Source organism: Phycodurus eques, chromosome 2 (genome assembly GCF_024500275.1).
Source record: "Phycodurus eques isolate BA_2022a chromosome 2, UOR_Pequ_1.1, whole genome shotgun sequence".
Lineage (NCBI taxonomy): Eukaryota > Metazoa > Chordata > Actinopteri > Syngnathiformes > Syngnathidae > Phycodurus > Phycodurus eques.
In genome coordinates, this window is record NC_084526.1 from 6,539,612 (window position 1) to 6,567,114 (window position 27,503).

Sequence of the window (27,503 nt, forward strand, 5' to 3'; positions counted from 1 at the left end):
GGTACAACGAACTGGTGACAAGAGAGAATGTGACACGAGGTTAAATGCAAGGGGTAATTAGGGTGAACGAGGCACAGGTGGTGAAGATGCTCTCAGGAGCAGGTGTGTATGAAACAGGGGGAAGACAAAAACCGGAACACACACCCATGACCGTACCCCCCCCCTTAACGGCCGGCCCCAGACGGCCCCGGGGCCCCTGGATGCGCAACGTGGAAGTCCCGAATGAGCGAGTCATCCATGATAAACGCAGACGGCACCCATGAACGTTCCTCAGGTCCGTAGCCCTCCCAGTCCACCAGATATTGAAACCGCCTCCCCCTCCAACGAGACGACAACAGCCGCTTCACAGAGAAGACAGGGTCCCCATCCACAAACCGGGGGGGGGGGCTGGAAGGCGGGACTAGAGGGGACTCCCGGGCTGGCTTGAGTAGCCTGACGTGAAAAGCAGGGTGGACCCGCATCGACCTTGGGAGCCTCAGCTTCACGGTGACAGGGTTGATGATCTTTGTGATGGGGAAGGGCCCAACGAACCTGGGAGCGAGCTTCTTGGACTCCACCCGGAGTGGAATATGTTTGGTCGAGAGCCAAACTCGCTGACCCACTTTGTAGTTAGGGGCGGGTGTCCTCCGACAGTCTGAGGGACATACAATGACAAATGTCTCATTGAATGCCTCCCATATTTCTCTAAGGTACATGATCAAAGGCTTTCAGATTCATGATCATTTTTAATGGCATCACATTTTTTTAAAATTCATGTTAAAGTACACGTAATTCCTTAAATGAACACCAAGCAATTTGAATTTACCAAGTTTATATCTATGTTCATCATAAAATATAAAACTCATTCATCAAAACAACTTTATAAGAGATCATCACACAATAATAAAGAAAATGGGTTTATTAAAGTAAAGAATACAAAACCCGGATGTTGGCGATAATATCAGTATGTCAAAGCCTGTCCAATTAATGACAGTAGAAAAAAACAATTATAATTTTGAAGTGGAGAACAGGTTTACTTTTGGTTTGATGGTTGGATGTCATTCAATTCAATCATGGACATTTTGGATTGTAAATCACTTTCATTGTGTTCCTACAGCCCCTCCAATCTCATGGGTAATGTGGGTTCAGTATTTTGCCCAGGGACACGACAACGATGTGTGCTCAGGCGGGGATATGAACTGGCGACCCTGGTTTTACGGTGCATACTTACTCTCTGCACCAAGCCGCCCCCACTTTACTTTTATATAACATTGATTGCTTAGAATTTTGTATAATAGTGGATATCTACTGGGGGTTTATTTGGTTATTTATTATTAATTGATTAAGAACAATGCTATTACCTCCCCTTTTCACTAATTTTAGAGTAATAGTATTAACTCAATAGTAAGCCCAATTTCTCCTCTTTTGAATAATGGACGAGTAAATGTCTGAAGCCTTGGACAGCAGATCTTTCACAGTCTAGTGCTAAAATGGGTTTGGGACCCATTGGTTTCCATCCTTTATTTTTCGAATCACAGAATCAGATTTTGCTGTCAGGGCAATTCATTCTGCTCTGACCTTTTGTACAACTGAGTTGAACTTCAAGGTAGAATTAGTAATGTACTGAGAGATGAGACTGAGAAAGGCATTTTTCAGAGTGAGGAAAAAACAACATTTCAATTAATATCAGGTTTGACCTGTTGGGTGGACTCCAAAGGAAACGCCTTTTCAGGGATCTGTTTAAAACTTACTGAGCAAGCTTTGTATGAACAGATCCTTGACGGCATCATGGCAGCAGGTGTCATACTCCTGATGCTGTTGGCAGTACTGGGTTTAACTTCAGCTGATTTTTTTGGGGATAGCATTAGTTTTATGAAGCCACACAAGGACCCTGATGGAAATATTAAGGTACTGTGCTCGATGCAAATGTTATGTTTCCTTTTGCGTGGCATCCCCTTTTAAATGAATGGTGCGTTCAAAAGTAGATCGAGTCATATAAGTAAGATAAACTAAACTTTGCCAGTTTAGGGCAGTGGTGAGGAGTCACGAATTACATGTAATGAGATTACATAATTGAATCGCAAAATGTATGTAATTGTAATCCATTACATTACTGGGAGGAAATGTGTAATTAAATTACAGTTGCTTTTCGAAATTTCCATGACTACAATTTTGTTACGTTTGAAAAATATTCGCAACCCCCCCCCCCCCCCCCAGCACTTCCTCCTTCTAAAGGTATTCCAAAATAAACGTTCAAAACAAAACAAAACCCACGCTTGTGATTGGCTCTCTCTGGTCATGTGCCATTCTGACATTTTTCCAAATATGATGTGGAACCTCCACCTTGTGATGCAGTCCATTAGTTTGTCTGAGATTTTGAAAAGTTTAAACTCATAGTTACACTTTTGAATAACATGCATCCATTCATTTTCTTCCGTTTAAACAAGATCAGGTCACGGGGGCAGCAGTTTTAACAGGGAAGCCCAGACTTCCCTCTCCCCAGTCACTTCATCCAGCTCTTCTGGGAGATCCCGAGGCGTTCCCAGGCCAGCCGGGAGACATAGTCTCTCCAGCGTGTCCTGGGTTGTCCCCGGAACCTCCTCCCCGTGGGATATGCCCAGAACACCTCACCAGGGAGGCGTCCAGGGGGCATCCTAACCAGATGCCCGAGCCACCTCATCTGGCTCCTCTCAATGTGAAGGAGCAGTGGCTTGACTCTGAGTCCTTCCAGGATGACCGAGCTTCTCACCCTATCTCTAAGAGAGAGCACCATGCGGATGAAACTCATTTTGGCTGCTCATGTTGTTCTTTCAGTCACGGCCCACAGCTCATGACCATGGGTGAGCGTAAGAACGTAGATTGAACAGTAAATCGATAGCTTTGCCTTTCGGCTCGGCTTTCTTCTTCACCAAGACAGACAGATTCAGAGTCTGCATCACTCCAGATGATGCACCGATCCGCCTGTCAATCTCTCGCTCCTCCTTCCCTAGACCCCGAGATACTTGAACTCCACAACTTGGGGCAGGATCTTTTCCCCAACCTGAAGAGGGTACACCACCCTTTTCTAACTGAGGACCATAGCCTCAGTTTTGGAGGTGCGGATTTTCATCCAAGCCGCTTCATATTCGGCTGCAAACCCCTCCAACAAGAGTTGAAAGTCATGGCTTGAGAACCTTCAGAAACACACCATCTGCAAAAAGCTGCATAATACTGATGCCACAAAACCGGACCCCCTTAACACCTTGGCTGTGCCTAGAAATTCTGTCCATAAAGGTAATGAACAGAATCTTCTTCTGACTTTGAAAAGTTTCATCTGGAGGTAGTCAGGCTTGGGTGTGATCAGTGAAAATTAACCCAAAATTGTGATTAGCTACAATTAATTCATGATCTACCAAGGGGTGTTCTTACTTTTTCACACATGGCCAGGTAACTTTTAATATTTTTTTTACTTAATGAATTAAATCACAACTTAAAAACAGCATTTTAAATTCACTTGGGTTATATTTGTCTGATATTTACATTTGTTTGATTATCTTAAACATTAAAGTGGGGAAACTATGTAAAAATACCACAATTTGAGAAGAGGGCCAATACTTTTTCACGGCACTGTGTGTTAAGATTATCCAACTCTCTAAATTGGCCATAAAGTGGATATAAGAAGTCTTCACACAACTGTTCCCTTGTCAGGTGTTTGTGACGAGTGCCTCGAAGTAACCCAAAATAAAGTTCAGATGTCCTAGTAGGCTTTTTCTGACATTTCTTTGTAGTCACATCTTACAGCACAAGCCATGGTTTGCAGAGAGCTTCCACAGCATTAGAGATACAGTATCTCATTATTCAAAGTTGTCGGTCAGGAGAAGGGTACAAAATAATTTCCGAGACATTAAATACTATACTATGGAACACTGTCATCAAGTGGAGAAAATCACAACAACAGTGATATTACCAAGACCAGGATCTCCCTTGAAAATTGATGAAAAGCGATAGGAAAAATGGTCTGGAAGGCTGCCAAGAGGCTGGAGGAGTTTCTGGAAAGAATTGGCTGTTTAGTACATGTGACAGCAACCTCCCTTGTTCTTCCTATGGGCTTTTGTGTAGGGTGTCAAGTTGGAAGCCTTGATTTACAGAAAACAGCAACAACAACAACAAAAAACAGTAAAAAAAAAACCAAATAAATCACTCTTTAAATCTCCTAAACCCATGGGGGGAAATGTGTTATGGTCCGATTAAACCAAGGTTGAACTTTTTTGGCAAATATTCCAAAAGGTACGTTAGGTGCAAACACAACACTGCTCATCCCCAAAAGAACACCATAAGCTACATTTGAAGCAAAAGTGATGACCGCATCATGGTTTGGGGCAGTCTTTCTTCAGCTGGAACTGCAGCCTTAGTCAAGTAGGAGGTGATTATGAACAATTCCAAATATCAGTGAGTGTTAGCACAAAACCATCAGGCTTCTGTTGTAAACCAAACAAAAAAACAAAGAGAACATCTGGACTTTATTTGCGATTAATCAGAGGCACCTTAAATACTGGCCATTTAAGTTTGACTTTAAATGCAATTGGTTGATTCTGAACATTCCCAGTTATAAGATCGTGTGCTTACTTGTGCAACCACATAACCTCAGTTGTTTAATTTTCTTACCTTCTTTAAAAGACTTCCTTTTATTATATATTTTATTTCAATTGAGTTGTATGGGCTATAGGGCAAATTAAGGGTGGAAAAGGTTTTGAAATTGTTATCTTGGTCGGATTTTTTTTTTTTATATCACTGTCAAAAACCTGGCATTTCAACTGGGGAGTGTCAACTTTTTATAACAGGGATGTGACAGTCTGTAAGGTGTGAAAAGTGTGAATGGTTGTCTGTCAGTTATTTGATTGACAGCTGATAAGTCACGCGTGTACCGCACTTCTTACCTCAAGTCAATCTAGCTAGACTACAGTTTTCTTGTTACTCAGGACAGGTAAGCGCGATAGAAATGGATGGATGGAATTTAAAAGTTTACTAATATCAAATGAAAGTTGTTAGTCCATATTCAAGTTCTAGTTAAAGCTCCACAAAAAGAATACTTTCTCTACCAGAACATTGCGCACAAATAGTAGCAGGCATCAGGTGTTTTTAAATGAATCTGACATAGTCTTCAAAACATCTCCCTTTAGGTGGCCTTCCATCACAGACAGAATGGCAGGAATAACTGTGTTCACCCATCATCCTATGCATGTGAGAAGTGTACAAGCTTCATCAACGGTAGTGTCATCCAAACAGACCAGGACAACACTGGCCGGGGCAGGTGGTGTCAGTCTGAGGGACATACAATGGCAAATGTCTCATTAAATGCCTCCTATATTTCTCTGAGGTACACATGACAAAAAGGCTTTCAGATTCATGATCATTTTTAAAGGCAACACAATTTTCTTTTTAAAATTCATGTTAAAGTACACGTAATCACTGAAATGAAAACTGAGCAACTTGAATTAGATAATGACATTTTCTTGCTGCATATTTATGGATTTGATTTGAAAGCTACCATGTTTATTGCTATGTTTATCTTAGACTATAAGATTATGTGCCAAAACAGCTTTATAGGAGATGGTGTTATCACACAATATAAAGAAAATGGGTTTATTTAAGTAAAGTACACAAAACCCAGATGTTGGAGATCATATCAATATGTCAAAGCCTGTCCAATTAATGACAGCAAAAACAATGTTCATCATCTTGAAGAGGGGGAGAGGTTTTACTTATACATATGACTACAATGTCACAATAGAATGGCAACATACTACCAGTATGTTGCAAATATGTTGGAGGTGCATGTAAGCTATTTATACTGTAGTTTGTACCCATGAGAGATTAACACTAACAACACTTCTTTTTAGTAACACAGGTTGCTGCTGGGCAACTAACGATACAAAGACTAATTGGACAGCCCATGCACATTTGGACCTCAGAACACGGTCTGACACTGAAGCCCTTAACAACTGTCCTGTAACCACTACAGTGTCCTCCCTCAGGTAAATATTTATCGCTTAAGACTCAGTATGCAATAAATCACATAACCACAACTAACATGACAGATAAGATAAAGTAGCAGCTAAAATGATTATCTGCTTATGTATGCCTGAACATCATTTATTATTATTATTATTATTATATTCATGATGATGATTAGTATTCAAAAAAATAATAAATTGATTAGGGCGGCACGGTGCCCAACTGGTTAGCACATCTGCCTCACAGTTCTGGGGATCATATCCAGCCTCGCCTGTTTGGAGTTTGCATGTTCTCACCCTGCCTGCATGGGTTTTTTCCGGGTACTCCGGTTTCCGCCTACATTCCAAAAACATGCATGGTAAGTTACTTGAAGACTGTAAATTGTCTGTAGGTGCGAATGTGAGTGTGAATGCTTGTTTGTCTATATGTGCCCTGCGATTGGCTTGCGACCAGTTCAGGGTTTACCCCGCCTCTCATCCGAAGTCTGCTGAGATAGGCGCCGGCCCACTAGCGACTCACGTGAGGCTCGGCAGTTCAGAAAATGGATGGATGGATGATTAAACAGTTGACTGAACTATATTGTTAAAGTGGTTGGCAAATGGATCAATGGGTACAAATTTAGTCTTTCCAATTACTTCAATGAGTGTCCTATCAAGGTTTGATGTTTTTTTTCTATTAACTATAAAGTACAGTATCTGTTTTTATGCAGGGTGCCCCAGAACTGTTTTTCAAACATTCATCTTTTAGCGTATGATCCAGATGGAGATCATGTGAAGTGCCACTCGTCTGCAGAAGCCACAGTTCATAACAACATTACTATTAATGAGGTAATTCCAGAATATTATTACGCTGTACCTAATTTGTTAAAAGGGCAACATAGTTTGTAGCTTTACATGTAAGCAGGGCCAACACATAAGAACGGGAAATTATGTATACCGCTCTACTTTCAGAATATAACATAGTATAATATATCATGTTTGGTAATGAGCTCCACTGTTTCACTTTTTGCGTTTACCCAGACTACTTGCACACTAGAAAAGACAGGGCACGTCAGGAATGGTGTCTACGTTTTTGAATTAATGCTTGAGGATTTCCCCACAAAAAAAATCTATCTGTCCCATGCAAATGGAACATCAACATACTGGGAGACCTCAGATGAAAACGCATCACCTCTTTGCAAGCTAAAGCTGCAGTTCTTGCTAGAAAGTAAGTGATTCATCACATTCTATAACTCTGAATTGTTTACATCTGATGTGCAAGTGCGTGCAAGAGCTAGACACATCATACAAAAGAAATTATAAAGACACAATCAATAAATACATAAGCGATAGCTAATTTTATGTAGTTCTTCAGTGTAGAAAAACTATTTCTTATTTAAAATCAAGATGATAACATGAGGAAGCAGGCAGGAATGAAACTTAATATTATAAAATTTAAAATATCGTTAGCTTAGTGTCGACTGACCTTGGAGCCCTTTTCAGTTAACAATTGAGGCAAAATGCTCTTTTTGGTATGTTTATGGGTGTGGTATATATTAGATCTTTTACACTGTTATTACACTGTTACTATTATTATACAAGTAGGATTTAAGTTGAATTAACATTTTTATGGGGAATAAAATTTCTTAAGGAGGTTGTTCCATATTGTTTTGGCAAACCATTTACAGAATGAGACCGCCCAACTATTAGAAAGCAATTTTAATAAGTGTTCTATCATTACCTAACCCAACAATAAAAGTACTTTAAGCTATAAGCTGTAAGCTTTCTGCTAACGTGGGCTGACTTGGAGCCAGTCACAAGAAGGTGTCATCCCATATCCCCTGTGATAAAACTCCTTCCAATGGCTTTAAGGTGTTTGCCTGTTAATGTGTGAGAGGACATTTTTGGAAAGTGGGTGGGCGTCGATTACACCCTTGGCAAAAATGTTCTATTGGTTTGCCTTACAAGATTCACAAATAAAGTGACAGCCAGTAAAGTAAAGTATTCCTTTTATATGTCTCAGTAATTCTGTCTTTGTTTCAGTCCTCCCTTCAATGCCAAACTGTGAACTTGGTCATGTGCAACCCAAGTTCTTGGAACCAACACCCAAACACAAGTATGTGTTTCATGCCACTGTTGGTGACAAATTGATTCTTCATGCCAAAGCTCAGGCTCATCATGCTATGTAGGTCTTCCTTCCAATTATAACTCATTCTCTAACATGTCGAACATTATCAAAATATAAGCTATCAATACATTAAGATAATTATTTCAAACATTTTTGTTCTTGTCTTTGTTTTCTTGAAGCATTAATGACTTTCAGGTCAGCGGGCCCCACAACATGAAAAAACACTTCAATGATGGTGAACATGGAAAAGCTGAACTTACCTTAACCTGGACGCCACAAGATAGTGATGCGTACAGAGTTGCACCAGTCTGCTTCACTGCAGAGACAAATGAATCGTGAGAGTTCAATGATGTTGACAATGTTTATTATTTTTCTGATGTTATTTTGTTGTTGATTATATCTAACAAAACCTGTAAAATCTATATGTATCTTTGTATTTCAGCCAATCAGAGATGAGGTGTGTTGTTGTCATTGTGAGCAAACCAGCGTCCGTTCATGGTTTGTTCATCAAAATTATTAAGTTACTTATATTTCCATATGCGGCATGGTGGCCAACTGGTTAGCACATCTACCACCTGAGGACCTGGATTAAAATCCTGCCTCGCCTATGTGGAGTTTGCATGTTCTCCCTGTGCCTGCATGGGTTTTCTCCGGGTACTGCGGTTTCCTCCCAAAAACATGCATGGTCGGTTGATTAGAGACTCTAAATTGCCCGTAGGTGTGAATGTGAGTGCGAATGGTTGTTTGTTTAGATGTACCCTGCGATTGGCTGGCTACCAGTTCAGGGAGTACCCCTCTTCCCGCCGAAGATAGCTCCAGCAGCCCGTGACCCTTGTGAAGATAAGCGGTAAAGATGGATGGATGGATGGATGGAAGTTGCTGTCCATCCCAGTTGACGGTGGATGAGAGGTAGAGTACTGTACATTTAGGATTGATCTCCATTCAATTGCAGGGCACACTGTCACAGTCTCACAGACATGAGCAATTTAGAGTAGCAGGCAGGAATGTTGAGGAGAAAGACAGCAGTAACACGACGCAGTTAAAGTAGTACTGCATATAAATTTGTAGTCTGTCTGTCACAACCTCATTTTTATAGCACTTTGCATTTGTTCATTATATATTTTTCAGTGTTTTCTCATGGAAGGTAAGGAAATGGCAGCGGCAAGTGAGCTCAGAAAAAAGGCAAGGTACACCCTTGACTGGTCACCAGGGGGAGGAGATTGTAGCACACAAACAAAAAATAATTCACACTCACATTCATTCAAAACCCACTGCAAACATAGGGAGGCCATGCAAATTCCACACAGGAGGGCCAGAGCTGAGAGTCAAGCCCAGAATCTCTCGATTGTGAGGCCGATGTAAGAACCACTATACCAGCGTGCTGCGTCTACAATTTTAATATTACAATTCCAATTTTAGAATCACTGATGGTGTAGTAGTTAAATTGGTGGATTCGATGCATCCAGCATGGGTTCAGTTCCCATGCAGTGTTGGTGTGAATGTGAACGTCTCTATATGGGCCCTGTGATTGACTGGTGACCATAAGGACTTGTAATGGAAGCAAAGCAAAGCAAAGTTATTTATATAACGCATTTCATACACAATTTAACTCAATGTCCTTTACATTATTAAAATTATTGAACAAATAAAAATAAAGTGATAAAAAAAGTAGAATCAAAAAACAGCCTAAAAGCATTTAAAAAAGAGAAAATAAAAAATAAAAAACGTACAGTGCAAGACACATCATTTACGAATGGAAATGCTCTAAACATTTGACAACAAAGTTGTCAAGTGTGCTTCTTCTATATACGCACAATAGCCAAAATAAAATCAATAATCACTAAACCGGACTGTGAGCGTTTAATCTATGCACTAATCTTCTCCAGGCTACACTATTGCAACTCACTCCTCTCTGCAATTAGCAAGAAATCACTTTCTTGCCTCCAGCTAGTTCAGATTGCAGCAGCTGGACTTCTCACTGAATCAAATAGGCTGCACCACATCACTTCTATTTTAGGATCTCTTCAATGGTTCCTGTCTGTTTTAGAATTGATTTTAAGATCTTACTGATTACATTTAAAGCCTTGCTCCGAGCTATGTTACCCCTTTAACAAGCTTTTAACCCTGAATGAGCCAGCCCGTGGTCTCACATGTTCGGGTGAGGGCCTTATGGTTGTTCAAAAGTCGAGGCTTAAAACTAAAGGTGATCGACTCAACTTTGGAACAACTTTCCTGAAGATCTGAGACACGCAAATTCGGTGGCAAAATTTTATTTGATTGATTTGTCTTCTTTTGAATTGATCAGAATCAGAATCAGAATCAGAATCATCTTTATTTGCCAAGTATGTCCAAAACACACAAGGAATTTGTCTCCGGTAGTTGGAGCCGCTCTAGCACAACAAACAGTCAATTTACAGAACACTTTGGGGACATAAAGACATTGACAAAAAACAATTGTGCAAAAAGATGCAGAGTCCTCTAGCACTTAGAGCAGTTCGAACGACTAATATTGCAATAGTCCGGTGCAATGACCATTAATAAATAAATGACCAAATGACCAAATAATATATTTATTTATATTCATTTTATTGTGTATATCTTTTTGTATTCATTCATTTATTAATGGATTTTATATAATCTTGTTTTAGTTTTTTTTAGATGTACAAGTACTTACGTATCTATCTATTTATTTATTCATTCATTTATTAATGAATTTTATTTTATCATGCTGTTTTTTCTTTTTTTAGATGTACTTCCCCATCAATATTTTCACCCTACATCTACACTCTTTGTCTCAGTTGGGCAAGCTGGGTTCTTGCATTTCTTGGGGCTTCACTTTTTTTTTTTTTCCCCCTCTCGTCATTGTCGGAGTCTTGTTGCCGTGCGGCTCCTCAGAAATTATGCCGGCTTTTATGAAAGCTCGAACAACAGTGCAAGCAGACACGTTAGCCCAGGTATCCACAGTCCATTCACAAATTGTGGCGTAACTCGCCCGGCGCTGCCTGCTAGTCTTAGTAAAGCTGTGTTTGCCATCTGTCATCCATGGCTCCCACGCCGCTCACAACTTCACTTTGAATGCCTTGTTTACACGGATGTCCAGCGGTTTGTCAAGCCTCCCGGAATGATGGCAAGCTCCAAGTTATTGCCCTCAGTCGAATGGTGACTGTAGAGACGCTTCACCCGGCTGTTCTTTGCTCATTAATCCATCCACCTCGCCTTGTTTCCGCAGAAACTCAGCTTCGTCTTCTTGATTTGGGGAAGCTCGTTTTCCCGCTTCCTCCACTTGTGAATCATGGATTCGTTGATCTTGAATTCTCTCGCGGTTGCTAAATTCCCATGTTCCTCCGCATAATTAATAGTTTGCAGTTTAAACTGTGCTTCGTAAGCGTGTCTCTTTGTAGGTGCCATTTTCGCGGGTCCTTAGCCAAACCGATGCACATACCGGAACTATATACCTACAGGGGGCGTGCCTTGAGCGACCTTTCACGCGCACCCTTCCCCCTTTAACGTCCGCATGCTGTCCTCAGTCACGTCCGCCTTCCTCTATATAAATAGCGTGTCGGCAGGAAATGCTCCCAGTCAGTCAAGCAGAGCGCTCATTAAAGTCACACAACAACATTTACAGATTTTGGAACTCGGTGCACACATAAGGCGCGCCGCATTATAAGGCGCCCCGTCCATTTTGGAGAAAATTTAGGACTTTTAAGTGCGCCTTATGGTCGTGAAAATACGGTAAGTTAGATTTCAAGTACCTTTATTAGCTACATTTAGCAGATACCGCCAACTCCACCTCAACATAATTTTTTTTTTGTTTAAGAATAAAGTTTTTATGAAAAAATAAAATAAGTATAACCTTTTTGGATGCAACATAAATACTTAAATACTTAAAAAATAATACTGACAATGTTTCTGGATTTCACTTAAATAGGCTACTTGTTTTTATAAAAATATATAAGAGACAGTCTTTGTAAACTTCACTTAACAAAAATAGTGAGACAAATAGTTAATAAGTTATCCATCCATCCATCCATTTTCCATGCCGCTTTTTCTCACTCACGTCGCAGGGGTGCTGGAGCCTATGCCAGCTAACCCTGGGCGAGAGGCAGGGTACACCCTGAACTGGTCGCCAGCGAATCGCAGGGCACACATAAACAACCATTCATACTCACATTCACACCTAAAGAGTCTTCAATTAACCTACCACACGTTTTGGGTGATTAGGGAGGAAATTGGAGTACCCCGGAGAAAACCCACGCATGCACAGGGAGAACATGCAAATTACATACAGGGGAAGCCAGATTTGAACCCGGGTCCTCAGAACTGTGAGGCAGATGTGCTAACCAGTCGTTCACCGTGCCACCCAACATCAAATTACTAATATAAAATATTGACTATAGTATATGGCCCCTCCTCTTGGCTGATGAGTGTGATAATAACAATAATAACAGTTTTCGGACTGTCCTGTGTGTGGCTGTCTTATATTTTAACTCCAGACATACACACATATTACAGTAACTTTCTTTTCGTAGTTGGTTACTCTCAGCTGTACGAACGCGGTTCCAGTGAGCCTACTGCAGTAAAAATCACCTATTCCGGTGTTTGCTTGGTGACATTTAATGATAGCTGAGAACCAGTCTAGCATGGCTTAGCTGTCTTCTCCTGTAAATGCTTCTCAACCTAGGGTAGAATTGTGGCTTATTTGTTGCCATGGAGGCAATGATTAGTGACCTTTATTAGGAGCGCGAATGTCGCGTTAGCCACAGTAGCAGCTAGTAGCTAGACAGTCGTGGCCTAACAGCTGCCCGTCAGACGAGTTTGAAGCCAGTTTTTTTTTTACACGAAGGAAAACACAATGACATCATCAACAAACATCATGGTGATTGGTTGGTAGATTCCAGATCTTATTATAGCCAATCACTTGCCACGGTACGCCGAGCTCATGATAGCCACTTCAGGTAATTTACATGACCGCATGTTGTGTCGTCCTCTCAGGTTTGCGGATTATTTTCAACTTCGGCATAACATCGGAACACGCGGCAACCGGCCAAATCTTAACAGTTGGCATCTCTGTGACACCAATATAATGAATCAAGCAGACACTACAGTTGGATTTTGAACATGAGAATAAAATAGTCTCAGTTTTAAGCTGATACAAAAACACGCACGCGCGCGGAAATGTTCTGGATGGGCAGGGATGCCCACGGGATCATCCATGGGCAGGGGCGTGTGCTGCTTACTGTGAGAGGCGCACCACCAGAGAGTCAAAGCAGAATTACGTGAGGATCTATACTCGATAGTAGTAGATATAGTCATTTTATACATCTCACATGTAACAACCCGCAATACATCGAATATATTCAATGTACGCCCCCTACAACTTGAAGTGTGCCCTGTGGCCATAGTGGAATAATATGAAGTGATGTAATTGACATAAGGATGAGGGGAAATGGTTTGGAAATTGATATTATTTGTTCCCTTTCTTCATTTTCTCAATCATCTATCCATCCATTTTCGGTACCGCTTATCCTCACTAGGGTCGCGAGCATGCTGGAGCCTATCGCAGCTATTTTCGGGCGAGAGGCGGGGTACACCATGAACTGGTCGGCAGCCAATCGCAGGACACATGGAAACAAACAGCCATTCACACTCACATTCACACCTACGAGCAATTTAGAGACTTCAATCAATCTACCACGCATGTTTTAAGGATGTGGGAAGAAACCGGAGTACCCGGAGAAAACCCACGCAGGCACGGGGAGAAAATGCAAACTACACACTGGCGGGGCCGGGACTTGAACCCCAGTCCTCAGAACTGTGAGGCAGATGTGCTAACCAGTCGTCCACCATGCCGCCATTTTCTCAATCTATCAACAAATATATTAAATTGGTATTGCCCCAATGATCATGATGACATATCATACATTGTTAAAGAGTACTTCTACAATTTGAAATGATCTTTTACTGGTTGTTTGATATTTTCATGGAATGCGATCACAGGTAAAACGGCTGTGACATGCACAGCCAACCAGATGATGGTTGCTGTTGACATATCTACATTGCCTGAAGTGGACGTGAACTATCTCTCATTGAATGACCCATCATGCTTGGTCACTTATAACAGCACTCATATCACTGGCTCTGCGTTGTTCACCAACTGTGGTACAATAATTGAGGTACTGACGTTATTTATTTATTTATTTATGGAGTACACATTTTCCAATTGATCACAATTATTCTGTGACAATATTGGTACTCTAAATCACAAATGAACTGCTGCCTATTTCTTGTAATCTGACAGTTTCACACTTTATTTTCGCTTTCAAACAGGATGAAGAAAAGTATATTATTTTCAAGAATCAGATCCAAACCATACCTGATCCGTCAAAAACGGTATTCCGAAGAAAGATGGTGAAGATTGGGTTCTCCTGCCAGTTTCCTAAAATAGCCACAATCTCCTCAAATTATAATGTTGAAAAGTCTGATTACATTTTCAGCGACTCCAAATTGGACAGCTTTAGCTATTCGTTTGACGTTTATACAGATGACAACTTCACAAGTAAGGTGCAGCTCAGTGATTATCCAGTGCAGATCGAGTTTCTTCAAAACATTTTTCTGGGCATCAAGGCAGAATCAGAACTAGCAAATATGAGTTTGTTCCTGGACTCATGTAAAGCCACCCCTGATGACAACCCTGACAATGCTGACTTCTATTACCTTGTCAAGGAGGGGTGAGTACTGACACAAACCAGTTACAAACAGAAAAGTGATGCTGTATTTGAACTATTGAAAATGTGCCCACATAAACTTGTACGTACGTGTGGTTGGTTGGCACATTTTCTACATATAGTTAGGGGGTTGACCACACTTGTCATCATGCTCACTGTATATAATAAGGTTTTGTTTTCAATTTTTATTCTTTATATTAATTATTTATTCAAATTAAGGTACATTTTTTATTTTAGTTTCAGTATTTTTTAAATCTGGCCCAATTCCTTCAACTTTTAAGGGTGTAGTGGTGAAAAAGTAGTGGATTTAACTGTTCAGCTGGAATATTATCCAAAGATTAACGGGACCATCATTTACACACTTTAATGGGCTATCACAGTAAAGGGGAAAAGATTTGAAAGAAAATTATAATAAGTATATTATTGATTGCCTGATATGTTCCATATATGTTTTTCTTACAGGTGTGTGAAGGATCAGTCTTTAAATGTTAAAACAGTTGATATATTGTCATACCACTTGGAGTTTCAAGCTTTCAAATTTAACGGAGACAATGATCAGGTAACTGAATAACCGAATTCTAAGTGTGTCTCATTTAACTAACTGCTAACTAACTGATGGGTACCGGCTGGCCAAGCGGAATGCAGCTTTGGTGGTCGCTGAAGCAAAAACTCGGGCATGGGATGAGTTCGGTGAGGCCATGGAGAAAGACTTCCGGACGGCTTCGAGGAAATTCTGGTCCACCATCCGGCTCTCTGGAGGGTGAAGCAGTCCACCATCAACACTGTGTATAGTGGGGATGGGGCGCTGCTGACCTTGACTTGGGACGTTGTGAGCCGGTGGGGAGAGTGCTTCGAAGACCTCCTCAATTCCACCAACACGCCTTCCCATGAGGGAGCAGAGTCTGGGTTCTCTGAGGCAGGCTCTCCTATCTCTGTGTTTGAGGTCACCGAGGTGGTTAAAAAGCTCCTCGGTGGCAAGGGTGGATGAGATTTGCCCGGAGTTCCTCAAAGCTCTGGATTTGTAGGGCTGTCCTGGTTGACACGCCTCTGCAACATCACGTGGACATCGGGGACAGTGCCTCTGGATTGGCAGACTGGGGTGATGGTCCCGCTTTTTAAGAAAGGGGACCGGAGGGTGTGTTCCAACTACAGGGGGATCACACTCCTCAGCCTCTCTGGTAAGGTCTACTCAGGGGTGCTGGAGAGGAGGGTCCCTCGGGATGTTGAATTTCAGATTCAGGAGGAGCAGTGTGGTTTTCGTCCTGGCTGTGGAACAGTGGACCAGCTCTACACCCTTGGCATGGTCCTCGAGGGTGCATGAGAGTTCACACAACCAGTCTACATGTGTTTTATGGACTTGGAGAAGGCGTTCGACCGTGTCCCTCGGGGGGTCCTGTGAGGGGTGCTTCGGGAATATGGGGTACCGAACCCCCTGATGCGGGCTGTTCGGTTCCTGTACGGCCGGAGTTAGAGTTTGGTCTGCATATCCGGCAGTAAGTCGGACTCGTTTCCGGTGAGGGTTGGACTCCGCGCCAAGGCTGCCCTTTGTCACCGATTCTGTTCATAACTTTTATGGACAGAATTTCTAGGCACAGCAATTTAAAAAAACAAAACAAAACAGCTAAACTAATGCCAAAAAAACAAAATCAAATATAGGACATGAAATAATGTAAAAGCTACTGGTGTACGATACTGCATATTTTGGTTTTGAGCCAATCTTCTTTTTCCTTTCATTTCGGCTTGTCCCATGAGGGGTCGTTACAGCGTGTCATTCTTTTCCATGTAAGCCTATCTCCTGCATCCTCCTCTAACACCAACTGCCCTCATGTCTTCCCTCACGACATCCATCAACCTTCTCTTTGGTCTTCCTCTAGCTCTCTTGCCTGGCAGCTCCATCCTCATCATCCTTCTACCAATATACTCACTATCTCTCCAAACCAAGTCTGCTCTTTCGAACTTTGTCTCCAAAACATCTAACCTTGGCCATCCCTCTGATGAGCTGATTTCATCCAACCTGGTCACTCCTAGAGAGAACCTCAACATCTTCATTTCCGCCACCTCCAGCTCTACTTCCTATTGTCTCTTCAGTGCCACTGTCTCTAATCCATAAATCATGGCTGGCCTCACCACTGTCTTATAAACTTTGCCCATCATCCTATCAGAGACTTTTCTGTCACACAACACACCCGACACCTTCCTCAGAATCAGAATAATCTTTATTTGCCTTTATTTGTATGTCCAAAAAACACACAAAGAATTTGTCTACGGTAATTGGAGCCACTCTAGTACGACAACAGAACACTTTTGAGACATAAAGACATTGACAAAAAAAGAGTCACTGAGCAGTAAAGAGTTGCTAGTTATCTGGTAATGCCGGTACATTTAAAGAAAATGTTTTTTGACAATTTTGCAAAAAATGCAGAGTCCTCTAGCACTTAGAGCAGTTCGAATGACTAATATTGCAATAGTCCGTTGCAATGACCATTGTGCAAAGGGCGTCGAGACTTCAATCAAGTAGTGCGATAATCTGGGTCAATGTTGATTGTGCAAATGTTGCAGATACTCCTCAGTCAGTGTGCAAATGGAGCAGATGCTACTCTGGCATGAGTGGCCAGTATTGGTCAATAACACATATGCAAATAGTGCAGCGGGGTGAGACTACTACAGTGAGTGCATGAGTAATATATAATTGGCCCGACAGAAATGTGACAACAAACTCAAGACAAAAAAATTGCCAGCATGTTGCAATGGAATTGTAGGTTAGTTGTTTAAGAAGTTGATTGCAAGAGGGAAGAAGCTGTTGGAATGTCTGCTAGTTCTAGTTTGCATTGATCGGTAGCGCCTACCTTAGGGAAGGAGCTGGAAGAGCTGGTTACCGGGATGTGGAGGGTCCGAGAGGATTTTGCACGCTCTTGTCTTAGTTCTGGCAGCGTGCAAATCCTCAAGGGTGGGTAGGGGGGTACCGACAATTCTTTCAGCAGTTTTGATTGTCCGTTGCATTCGGAGTTTGTCCTTTTTTGTAGCAGCACCAAAGTAGACTGTGATGGAAGAACACAGGACTGATTCGATGACCGCTGTGTAGAACTGCCTCAGCAGCTTCTGTGGCAGGCCGTGCTTTCTCTGAAGCCGCAGGAAGTACATCCTCTGCTGGGCCTTTTTGAGGACGGAGTTGATGTTGATCGCCCACTTCAGGTCCTGAGAGACTGTAATTCCCAGGAACTTGAAAGTCTTGACAGTAGACACAAGGCAGCCGGACAGCGTGTGGGGCAGCTGTGGCGAAGGATGCATCCTGAAGTCCACGATCATCTCTCCAGTCTTGAGCGTGTTCAGCTCCAGGTTGTGTCAGCCGCACCACAGCTCCAGCCACTCCACTTCTGTCGATATGCAGACTCGTCACCGTCCTTGATGAGGCCGATGACAGTGCTGTCATCTGTAAACATCAGGAGTTTGACAGCCAGGTGCGTTGAGGTGCAGTCGTTCGTGTAGAGAGAGAAGAGCAGCGGAGAGAGGACACAACCTTGGGGCATCCCAGTACTGATGCTGCGTGTGGATGAGGTGGCCTCCCCAGCCTCACCTGCTGTGTTCTGCCCGTCAGGAAGCTGTAAATCCACTGGCAGGTGGCAGATGAGACGCTGAGCTGGAGAAGCTTGGAGGAAAGGAGTTCAGGGATGATGGTGTTGAACGCTGAGCTGAAGTCCATGAACAGGATCCTCGCGTAGGTCCCTGCACTGTCGAGGTGTTCTAGGATGAAGTGTGGTCCCATGTTGACTGCATCATCGTGTGACGCTCTTGAGATGGTCCAGCACGAGACGTTCAAAGGACTTCATGACCACAGATGTCAAGGCGACAGGCCTGTTGTCATTTAGACCTGAGATTGTAGGTTTCTTGAAGAGACAACAGGAAGCAGAGTTGGAGGTGGTGGAAATGAAGATGTTGAGGTTCGCTCTCGGAGTGACCAGATTGATTTTCAAAGACACTTCAGTCTGTGCAGTCTAAACAGCTTTGAAGTTCCATCTTTGCTTCATTGGTCCACTTTTTCACTGTTTTCACTGTAGGCTTCGCGCATTTAAGTTCTGTCCTGTATGTCGGTATTAAGTTAATTAAGCAGTGATCAGACGAGCCCAGTGCTGCACGAGATTTGGCAGGGTATGCGTTTTTTAGCGTAGATTAGCAGTGGGCCAAAATGTTATTTTCCCTGGTAGGACAGTCGATCTGCTGCTTGTATTTAGGGAGTTTGTGGTTGAGTTTAGCTTTGCTAAAGTCCCCAAGAATAATGAGGGGTGAGTCCAGGTGTTTTTTTTTCAATTTCGTTTACTTGTTCAGTGAGCGTGAGCAGTGTGGCGTTCGTGTTAGCTTGAGGTGGAATTTTCACGCCAGCCAGAATGAATGATGCAAATTCACGCGGCGGGTAGAATGGCTTACAGTTCAAAAACAGCGACTCCAAATGCGGGCTGCAATGTGTGCTGAGCTCCGTGACGTCCGTACACCATTTTACGTTGATATAGAAGCATATCCCGCCGCCTTTTGTTTTCCCCGTTAACTCCGTGATGCGGTCTGCTCGGTGAAGATGAAAGCCCGGAAGCATGACGGCGCCATCGGGTACAGCCTCACAAAGCCAAGTCTCCGTAAAGCACATGGCGGGGGAACGTCCAAAGTCTTTACTGGTCTTTATCAGAAGATGAAGCTCGTCCATTTTGTTGGGTAAGGAGCGTACATTCGCGAGGTGGATGGACGGAAACGCCAATCTGTATCATCTCTTGCGGAGTTTCACCTGGATGCCGGCTTGCTTCCCTCTGTGGCGTCGCCTCCGTCTCCATTCCATTCGTCTCCATGCCATCCGTCTCCATGCTGCTCCGGTGAATAACTCTGGGAAAAAACTGAGAAAGTTGGTGAAAGAAAGTCCGGAGTAGCCTCCTTAATGGTTAGCAAGTCTCCCCTTGTGTAAGTGAGTCGTGTCGTGTCTCCAAAGACGAACGAAAAACACAAAAACAAAAAAACAATACTAGAGAGCGCGTAACCGAGGCGACCACACTGGTAGGCGCCATCTTGCTATCCTCCACCCGTTCCTACCTGCTTGGACCCATTTCTTCACTTCCTTACCACATTCACCATTGCTCTGGACAGTTGACCCCAAGTATTTAAAGTCCTCCACCCTTGCTATCTCTTCTCCCTGTAGCCTCACTCTTCCCCCACGACCCCGCTCATTCATGGACATATATTCTGTTTTACTTTGACTAATGTTCATTCCTCTCCTTTCCAATGCATGCCTCCACCTTCCTAACGGTTCCTCCACCTGTTCCATGCTTTCACTGCAGATCACAATGTCATCTGCAAACATCATGGTCCATGGGGATTAGACTAACCTCATCTGTCAGGCTATCCATCACCACTGCAAACAGGAAGGGCCTCAGGGCTGATCCCTGATGCAGTCCCACCTCCACCTTAAATTCTTCTGTCACACCTACAGCACACCTAACAACTGTTCTGCTGCCCTGATACATGTCCTGTACTGTTCTAACATACTTCTCTGCCACTCCAAACCTCTGCACGCAGTAGCACAGTTCCTCTCTGGGTACTCTGTCATAGGCTTTCTCTAGATATACAAAGACACAATGTAGCTCCTTCTGACCTTCTCTGTACCTTTCCATCAACATCCTCAAGGCAAATAATGCATTTGTGGTACTCTTTATAGGCATGAAACCCTACTGTTGCTCGCAAATACTCACTTCTGTCCCGAGTCTAGCCTCCACTATTCTTTCCCATAATTTCATTGTGTGGCTCATCAACTTTATTCCTCTATAGTTCCCACAGCTCTGCACATCACCTTTGTTCTTAAAAATGTGCACCAGCACACTTTTCCTCCATTCCTCAGGCATCTTCTCACCTGCCAGAATTCTGTTGAGCAAGCTGGTCAAAAACTCCACAGCCACCTCTCCTAGATGCTTCCATACCTCCGCAGGAATGTCATCAGGACCAACTGCCTTTCCATTTTTCATCCTCTTTAATGTCTTTCTTACTTCACCCTTACTAAACATTGCCACTTCCTGGTCCACCACACTTGCTTCTTCTACTCTTTCTTCCCTCTAATTTTCCTCATTCATCAACTCCTCAAAGCATTCTTTCCATCGATCCAGCACACTAGTGGCACCAGTCAACACATTTCCATCTCTATCCTTACTCACCCTCACCTCCTGCACATCCTTCCCATATCTATCCCTCTGTCTGGCCAACCTGTATTGATCTTTTTCTCCTTCTTTAGTGTCCAACCTGGCATAAATGTCATCATATGCCTCTTGTTTGGCCTTTGCCACCTCTACCTTTGCCCTAAGTCACATCTCACATGTATTTCTTTCTCATTTCCTCGGTCCTCTCAGTGTCCCACTTCTGCTTAGCTAACCTCTTTTCTTGTATGATTTGACTGTATGTAGTTTGAGGTTCCACCACCAAGTCTCCTTCTCCATTTTCCTCCCAGAAGATACACCAAGTACTCTCCTGCCTGTACAGCCGCACAACACGCTTCCTTTCTCAGCTTCCACCACATGGTTCTCTGCTCTGCCTTTGTCTTCTTAATCTTCCACCGTCCCACCAGAGTCATCTTACACACCACCATCCTATGCTGTCTAGCCACAATCTCCCCTACCACTACCTTACAGTCAGTAACCTCCTTCATATTACATCGCCTGCATTAGATGTAATCCACCTGCGTGCTTCTACATCCGCTCTTGTAGGTCACCCTATGTTCCTGTATCTTCTGGAAAAAAAGTGTTCACTACAGCCATTTCCATCCTTTTTGCAAAGTCTACCACCATCTGTCCCTCCAAGTTCCTTTCCTTGGATGCCGTACTTAGCCATCACTTCTTCATCACCCCTGTTTCCTTCACCACAACTCTCTCTCTGTCTGGGATGCTCAGAACTACTTCCTCTAGCTCCTTCCAGAATTTCTCCTTCACCTCTAGGTCACATCCTACCTGTGGGGCATAGCCACTAATCACATTATACATAACACCCTCAATTTCAAGTTTCAGCCTCATCACTCGATCTGATACCCTTTTTCACCTCAAAGACATTCTTAGCTAACTCTTCCTTTAAAATAACCCCTACTCCACTTCTCTTCCCATCTACACCATGGTAAAATAATTGGAACCCTACCCCAAACTTCTCGCCTTACTGCCTTTCCACTTGCTCTCCCAGACACACAATATATAAACTTTTCTCTTAATCATCATGTCAACCAACTCCCGGGATTTTCCTGTCATAATCCCAACATTCAAAGTCCTCACATTCAATTCTAGGGTCTGTGCTTTCCTCTTCTCTTTCTGCATAAGAACCCGCTTTCGATGAACGCTCATATTTGTTTGGCAAAGTTTTAAGCTGGAAGCCCTTCCTGACGCAACCCTCTGCATTTATCCGTGCTTGTGACCGGCCTACAGTTTGTACTGGTTTGTGCACCCCCATAGGGCTGCATTATTTTGGTATCAAGCCGAAACTAAATTAATACAGGCCAGTATCCCCGATATCGCTAATTTGAAAAAAATGAAGGTAGGTGCATTATCGACTTGCTAAATCTCAATTACTTTTCACGACCTTTAAGTGTTTTTGTGAGGATTTCTTTTTTTTAATTATTAAACAGTTGAAAACCAGGACAGAATTAGGACAACATTTATTTGTAAAGATAAAATACTTTATTATATATCAAAAAAAAATATCTGAAACAATATAATGTGATTGGCTGGCGACCAGTTCAGGGTGTACCCCGCCTCTCGCCTGAAAATAGCTGGGATAGGCTCCAGCACGCCCGTGACCCTAGTGAGGATAAGCGGTGTGGAAAATGAACGAATGAATGAATGAAACAATAAAACAGTAACAAATAATTTTTCCCCATTCACTTTCATGTCTGGATTTTTTTTCTTAAATAAATAATTCCAGTAAATGTCCACCCAGCTATCCATTTTCTACACCACTTATCACCACAAGGGTCTTGGGTATGCTGGAGCCTAACCCAGCTAACTGTGGGCAAGAGGCGGGGTACACCCTGAACTGTTTGTCAGCCAATTGTAGGGCACATATAAACAAACAACCATGAGCACTCACATTCATACCTACTGACAATTTAGAGTCTTCAAATCTTAAACTACCACACATGTTTTTGGAATGTGGGAGGAAACTGGAGTACCCAGAGAAAACCCACACAGGCTTATGGAGAACATGCTAACTCCACACAGACGAGGCCGGATTGTAATCAAAGTCCTCAGAACTGTGACGCAGACGTGCGAATCAGTCGTCCACCGTGCCGCCTCCAGTAAATGTATTAATTTAAATACTATTTCAATGGATGTCCCTGATGGTGTTGTGGTACACTTGCCTGACTTTAGTGCAGGCAGCGTGGGTTCAGTCCCCACTCAGTGATGGTTTGAATGTGAGTGCGAATGACTGTCCGTGTCTCTATGTGCCCTGCGACTGACTGGTGACCAGTTCAGGGTGTAGTCCGCTTTTCGCCCAAAGTCACTTGGGATAGGTTCCAGCACCCTGGAACCCTAACTAGAATAAGCGGTGTTGAGAATCGAATGTAATGGAACGGAACGAAATATTTCAATGGTATTAATGTATTACATCAAGGTTTTAACATAATTCATACTTTTGAGTTGGCTAAAGTAACATATGGACAGTTTTACGTTGACAATTAACTGCTGGTGGACTGGTGGCCCCGAGCCAACAGCTTGCTTACTTATTTTCTTTCCGCTCCTAATTCGTGTGACAGCATAACACTGAAACAAAAAATGTAGGGAGGAGGAGCAAAGTATGTTTGCTCTGCACTGAGACAGAAACGCTAAGTCTGGTGTTGCCTGTTTGATGAAACTGAGGCAATGCAGAGCGAAACCGAAACTACTGTATCGATATTTCCATGCTCGTATCGATCTGGTACCGATACGGACTTGGTATCAATATTATCGATATTTGGATCGATCCGCCCACTACTAGTAAAAGCTTATTGTGCTTGATTTGAATTGTTCAACGGAGAGGGGCTGTATGTGGCCCGCGGGCCATACTTTGCCCACCCTGGCATTAAGCTACAGTATACTGCAGCATACTGAGAGCGTATCTAATATTTTCGGTTATCTTAATTAGTTGCATGAGTCGAAAATATTAGGAACGACTTTCATTTTGATGCATTCCAGTTCTGACTACAACCTAAACCCTTGCATCATGTATTGTGATATATTGTACATACTCTACATATAAATATTTAAAAATAAAGGATACAATTTAAATTATTGAAGACATTAATAATAAAGGCCTTTGCCAAGATGAAATCCTAAGAATGGGAAAGGATGCGATAGACCACGGATTTTAGTTTTTCTGTTTTTGTAGCTATTTTATTATTATTGATTATTGAAGTTTTTAATTGAAGACTCTAAATTGCCCGTAGGTGTGAATGTGAGTGCGAATTGTTGTTTGTTTATATGTGCCCTGTGATTGGCTGGCGACCACTTTAGGGTGTACCCCGCCTCTCGCCCGAAGATAGCTGGGATAGGCTCCAGCGCGCCCGCGACCCTAGTGAGGATAAGCGTAACGGTAGATGAATGAATGAATGAATGATTATTATTTCAGTACAGTCCAAACCAGTGGTCTCAACTGTTGTCACCCTCGACCACAATGGCCCTCTTATTGTGAAGTCGTGACCCACTTTCATAGATGTTAAGAACAATAAAGTATATAAAAATAAATAAAGTAAATACATTTATTGTTTAAAAATTGCCTCTGGAAACGTTCACAATATAAAAAATTTTAAACACCTTTTCAAATTAGTTTGATGTACTCCCAAAAACATATCACTATCCATGACATCACCTATCCAGAGGCTGAACTGCATTGCATTGTTTACGAGTAGCTAGAGCGTGAGGCAGGTACGAATAGCATAAATCCGCAAATAATTCACGGCCCCCCAAAAAGGTGTATAGTTACCACAGATGCTACAAGATGATGGCAAAGCACTACATGAAGATCCTCATCTCACTTCAACAAAATTCCTTGGCACCAAGATGTCATAAGATGGTGCTAAAGCAATACTTTCATATTAGACAATGCTTTGGTCTGAACACAGAAACTGTGTATAGGTGAGTTCTTAAGCAAATACCTATCCATCCATCCATTTTCTGAGGCGCTTCTCCTCACTAGGGTCGCGGGCGTGCTGGAGCCTATCCCAGCTATCATCAGGCAGGAGGCGGGGTACACCCTGAATTGGTTGCCAACCAATCGCAGGGCACATACAAACAAACAACCATTCACACTCACAGTCACACCTACGGGCAAGTAAGAGTCTCCAATTAATGCATGTTTTTGGGATGTGGGAGGAAACCGGAGTGCCCGGAGAAAACCCACGCAGGCACGAGGAGAACCCCGGTCCTCAGAACTGTGAGGCTGATGCTCTAAACAGTCATCCAACGTGCCGCAGCAAATAACTAAGGATAGTTAAAATAATAATAATAAAAATAAGAAATCAACAAATTAAAAAAAAAAAAGTTTAATCTGCAAGTAGCGAATTGCGAATATGTGGGGGAACCCTGTATTCTTCCTTTCCCTTATCTAATATAATATGTTCAAGTTTAATTTGTTCCGTGACCACACTTGTAACTCAAAACACTCGTATCGCAAATCATCTTCCCCATTGAAATGAATGATTCGTTCTCGCCTTCCCCAAAAAAAGAGAAAATAGCACTCTATAATATTATACTTTAGAAGAACATACAGTAATGACATCATTACATAGAATCTAAAGTGATTAAACAGTTTTTGTCACAGTTTATCCTTCAATGCACATTGTGCTGCTCATTCTGGTGTGGACGCTTTGGCCTCCTGGGGGTAATATAAGACAATCACACAGATATGCTGTACTGGAGACGGAGCACCTCTCTCGGAGTCTCAGTCTGGCAGTGATATTAGTCGTTCTTCACAAAGGATAAATAATAAGGTATATGCCTGTGAATATTGTTATATTATATAATATATATATATAATATTATATATAATATTATATAATATTGTTATGTTATATGTCTACATGTATTGGCGCACTATTTCTGTTCAGATATCTGTCACATAGATGCAAATTGTTAGCCCGTGTGTCTATGGAGATTCCCATTATATTGCATTCATGTTTATTTTGAAAGTAACCTTCACCTGAGTGGCAATAAACAGCTTGAAATCTCTTTTTTTGAAGAATAATTACAAATGTTATCTGCCAAACTGCTTTTTGTTGTGAGTTGAGTCACCTGCCAGCATACAGCGCTTATATCTCAATTTTGCGGTCACAAGTCAAAGCAAAAAAATGACTGATCGACAGCTCGTATCTCGAAAAAAGTCAGGGTCACTTGTATCTCAAGGCACCACTCTGCATGCAATTTTTTGCTGGCTGTCCTCGACCCACCCAAACTTTAAGGTTGCGACCCATCAGTTCCGTGTTCACCAGTTCCACCAGTTGAGAATCACAAGTCTAAACTAAAAATGGTTAATATGAAATTATTTAATATTTGCTCCTGAAATTAGACTGACGTGCCATCTTACAGGTTTACATCACTTGCACAGTCCTTATGTGCGACGTGAACGATCCCCTCTCCAGATGTGCCATGGGTTGTTTGAACGAGAAGTTCCGCAGGCGCAGACGAGCAGTGGGCATGCAGACCTCCATCCACTCGTTGACTCAAGGTCCTTTTCAGTTTGTCAGTGAGGCTGTTCCCAGTGCAGCTGTCCACCACAACAATGGTGTGGTGAAAATAGGGCATGCTGACATGATTAAAGCTAATGTGAGAAAGACGACTGAGATGGACTACGGTGATGTGATGAGAAAGAGTGACACTCCTATGCCAGGTGCTTATATACTGTAAAGTACCCACATATCTTACAACACACATATCTTATATCACATATCTACCTGCTTACTGCACTCTATCATCTAACTTTGCATTCATGTTTTTTGTCAGTTTCTGGAGAAACCAAATTGAGGGGAGGACAAATGGAAATCAGAGAGATGTTCAGCACCAGCATCAGCACTATGGTCTTTGGTAGTGCGTGCTCGTTGTCTGTGGTAGTGTTGGCTGTGGTTGTTGCCTACTACACACGAAAGAGCAAAGGAGGGGACCAGAAACCTCTTCTGGTTTATCAATCCATTAACTGAACCCAACTAACTAACTAACTAACTAACCTTATTCCTTAACAAAGTGATACAAATCTTTATAAAGGGGCCTAACCTTTTTTATGTTCAAATTCATGGTTACATGATTTGACACAGGCCTGGACTGGCTTGGATATTAGCCTTGTGGTTGTGAATGTTGTCAAGCCCGGAATGTATTTACATGTTCTTGTTGCTCTTTAATAATTGTAACAAACTGTTGCGGTATGTGTTTTACGTACCTTGAATAAGGTCATGACCCGCAGCGCCAGCTTTGGACACTCAACTTGACCAGCTGGTTGTGATTTTCACAGACTAGTCTGATTTACTAGCCAGCAATGTTTTCTGATAATTCTTCAATTATCTACATGGTTCGCCTCTCATTTTTTTCTGATTTCAATATTCCTCCTTGTTAAGCCTTAGTAAGCCACAACTACCAATAAATATGCAAAATAGTATGTTTATTCAGGGTGCTTTGTAGGTACAAATTGTGGACGACTCAGTTTGACTTCTAATAAAGAGTGCCACTTTTA

At 42.3% G+C, this 27,503-nt stretch overlaps 1 protein-coding gene across 2 annotated transcripts; it reads left to right on the forward strand.

Annotated features, from left to right (window-relative positions):
- The first annotated feature begins 1,748 nt into the window (after positions 1-1,748).
- Positions 1,749-27,503, forward strand: LOC133395920 (uncharacterized). Of its 2 annotated transcripts, XM_061665225.1 has the most exons (13): positions 1,749-1,887; positions 5,139-5,335; positions 5,859-5,993; positions 6,683-6,800; positions 6,993-7,179; positions 7,995-8,136; positions 8,259-8,414; positions 8,522-8,577; positions 14,077-14,252; positions 14,407-14,807; positions 15,267-15,363; positions 26,369-26,669; positions 26,783-27,503. In XM_061665225.1, the coding sequence occupies exons 1-13, from the start codon at positions 1,768-1,770 to the stop codon at positions 26,974-26,976; spliced, it is 2,280 nt and encodes a 759-aa protein (XP_061521209.1). In that variant the 5' UTR covers positions 1,749-1,767; the 3' UTR covers positions 26,977-27,503. The 2 variants fall into 2 exon arrangements, with proteins under 2 accessions (XP_061521209.1, XP_061521218.1); XM_061665234.1 differs by lacking the exon at positions 5,139-5,335 and having other exon boundaries at positions 1,781-1,887.

Excerpts from the sequence above, each read along its gene's own strand:
- LOC133395920 (XM_061665225.1), top strand. The coding sequence starts at position 1,768 with ATGGCAGCAGGTGTCATACTCCTGATGCTGTTGGCAGTACTGGGTTTA. Across the intron at positions 5,336-5,858 it reads GCCTCCTATATTTCTCTGAG|TAACACAGGTTGCTGCTGGG; the intron begins GTACACATGACA and ends ACTTCTTTTTAG. Across the intron at positions 8,578-14,076 it reads CAAACCAGCGTCCGTTCATG|GTAAAACGGCTGTGACATGC; the intron begins GTTTGTTCATCA and ends ATGCGATCACAG.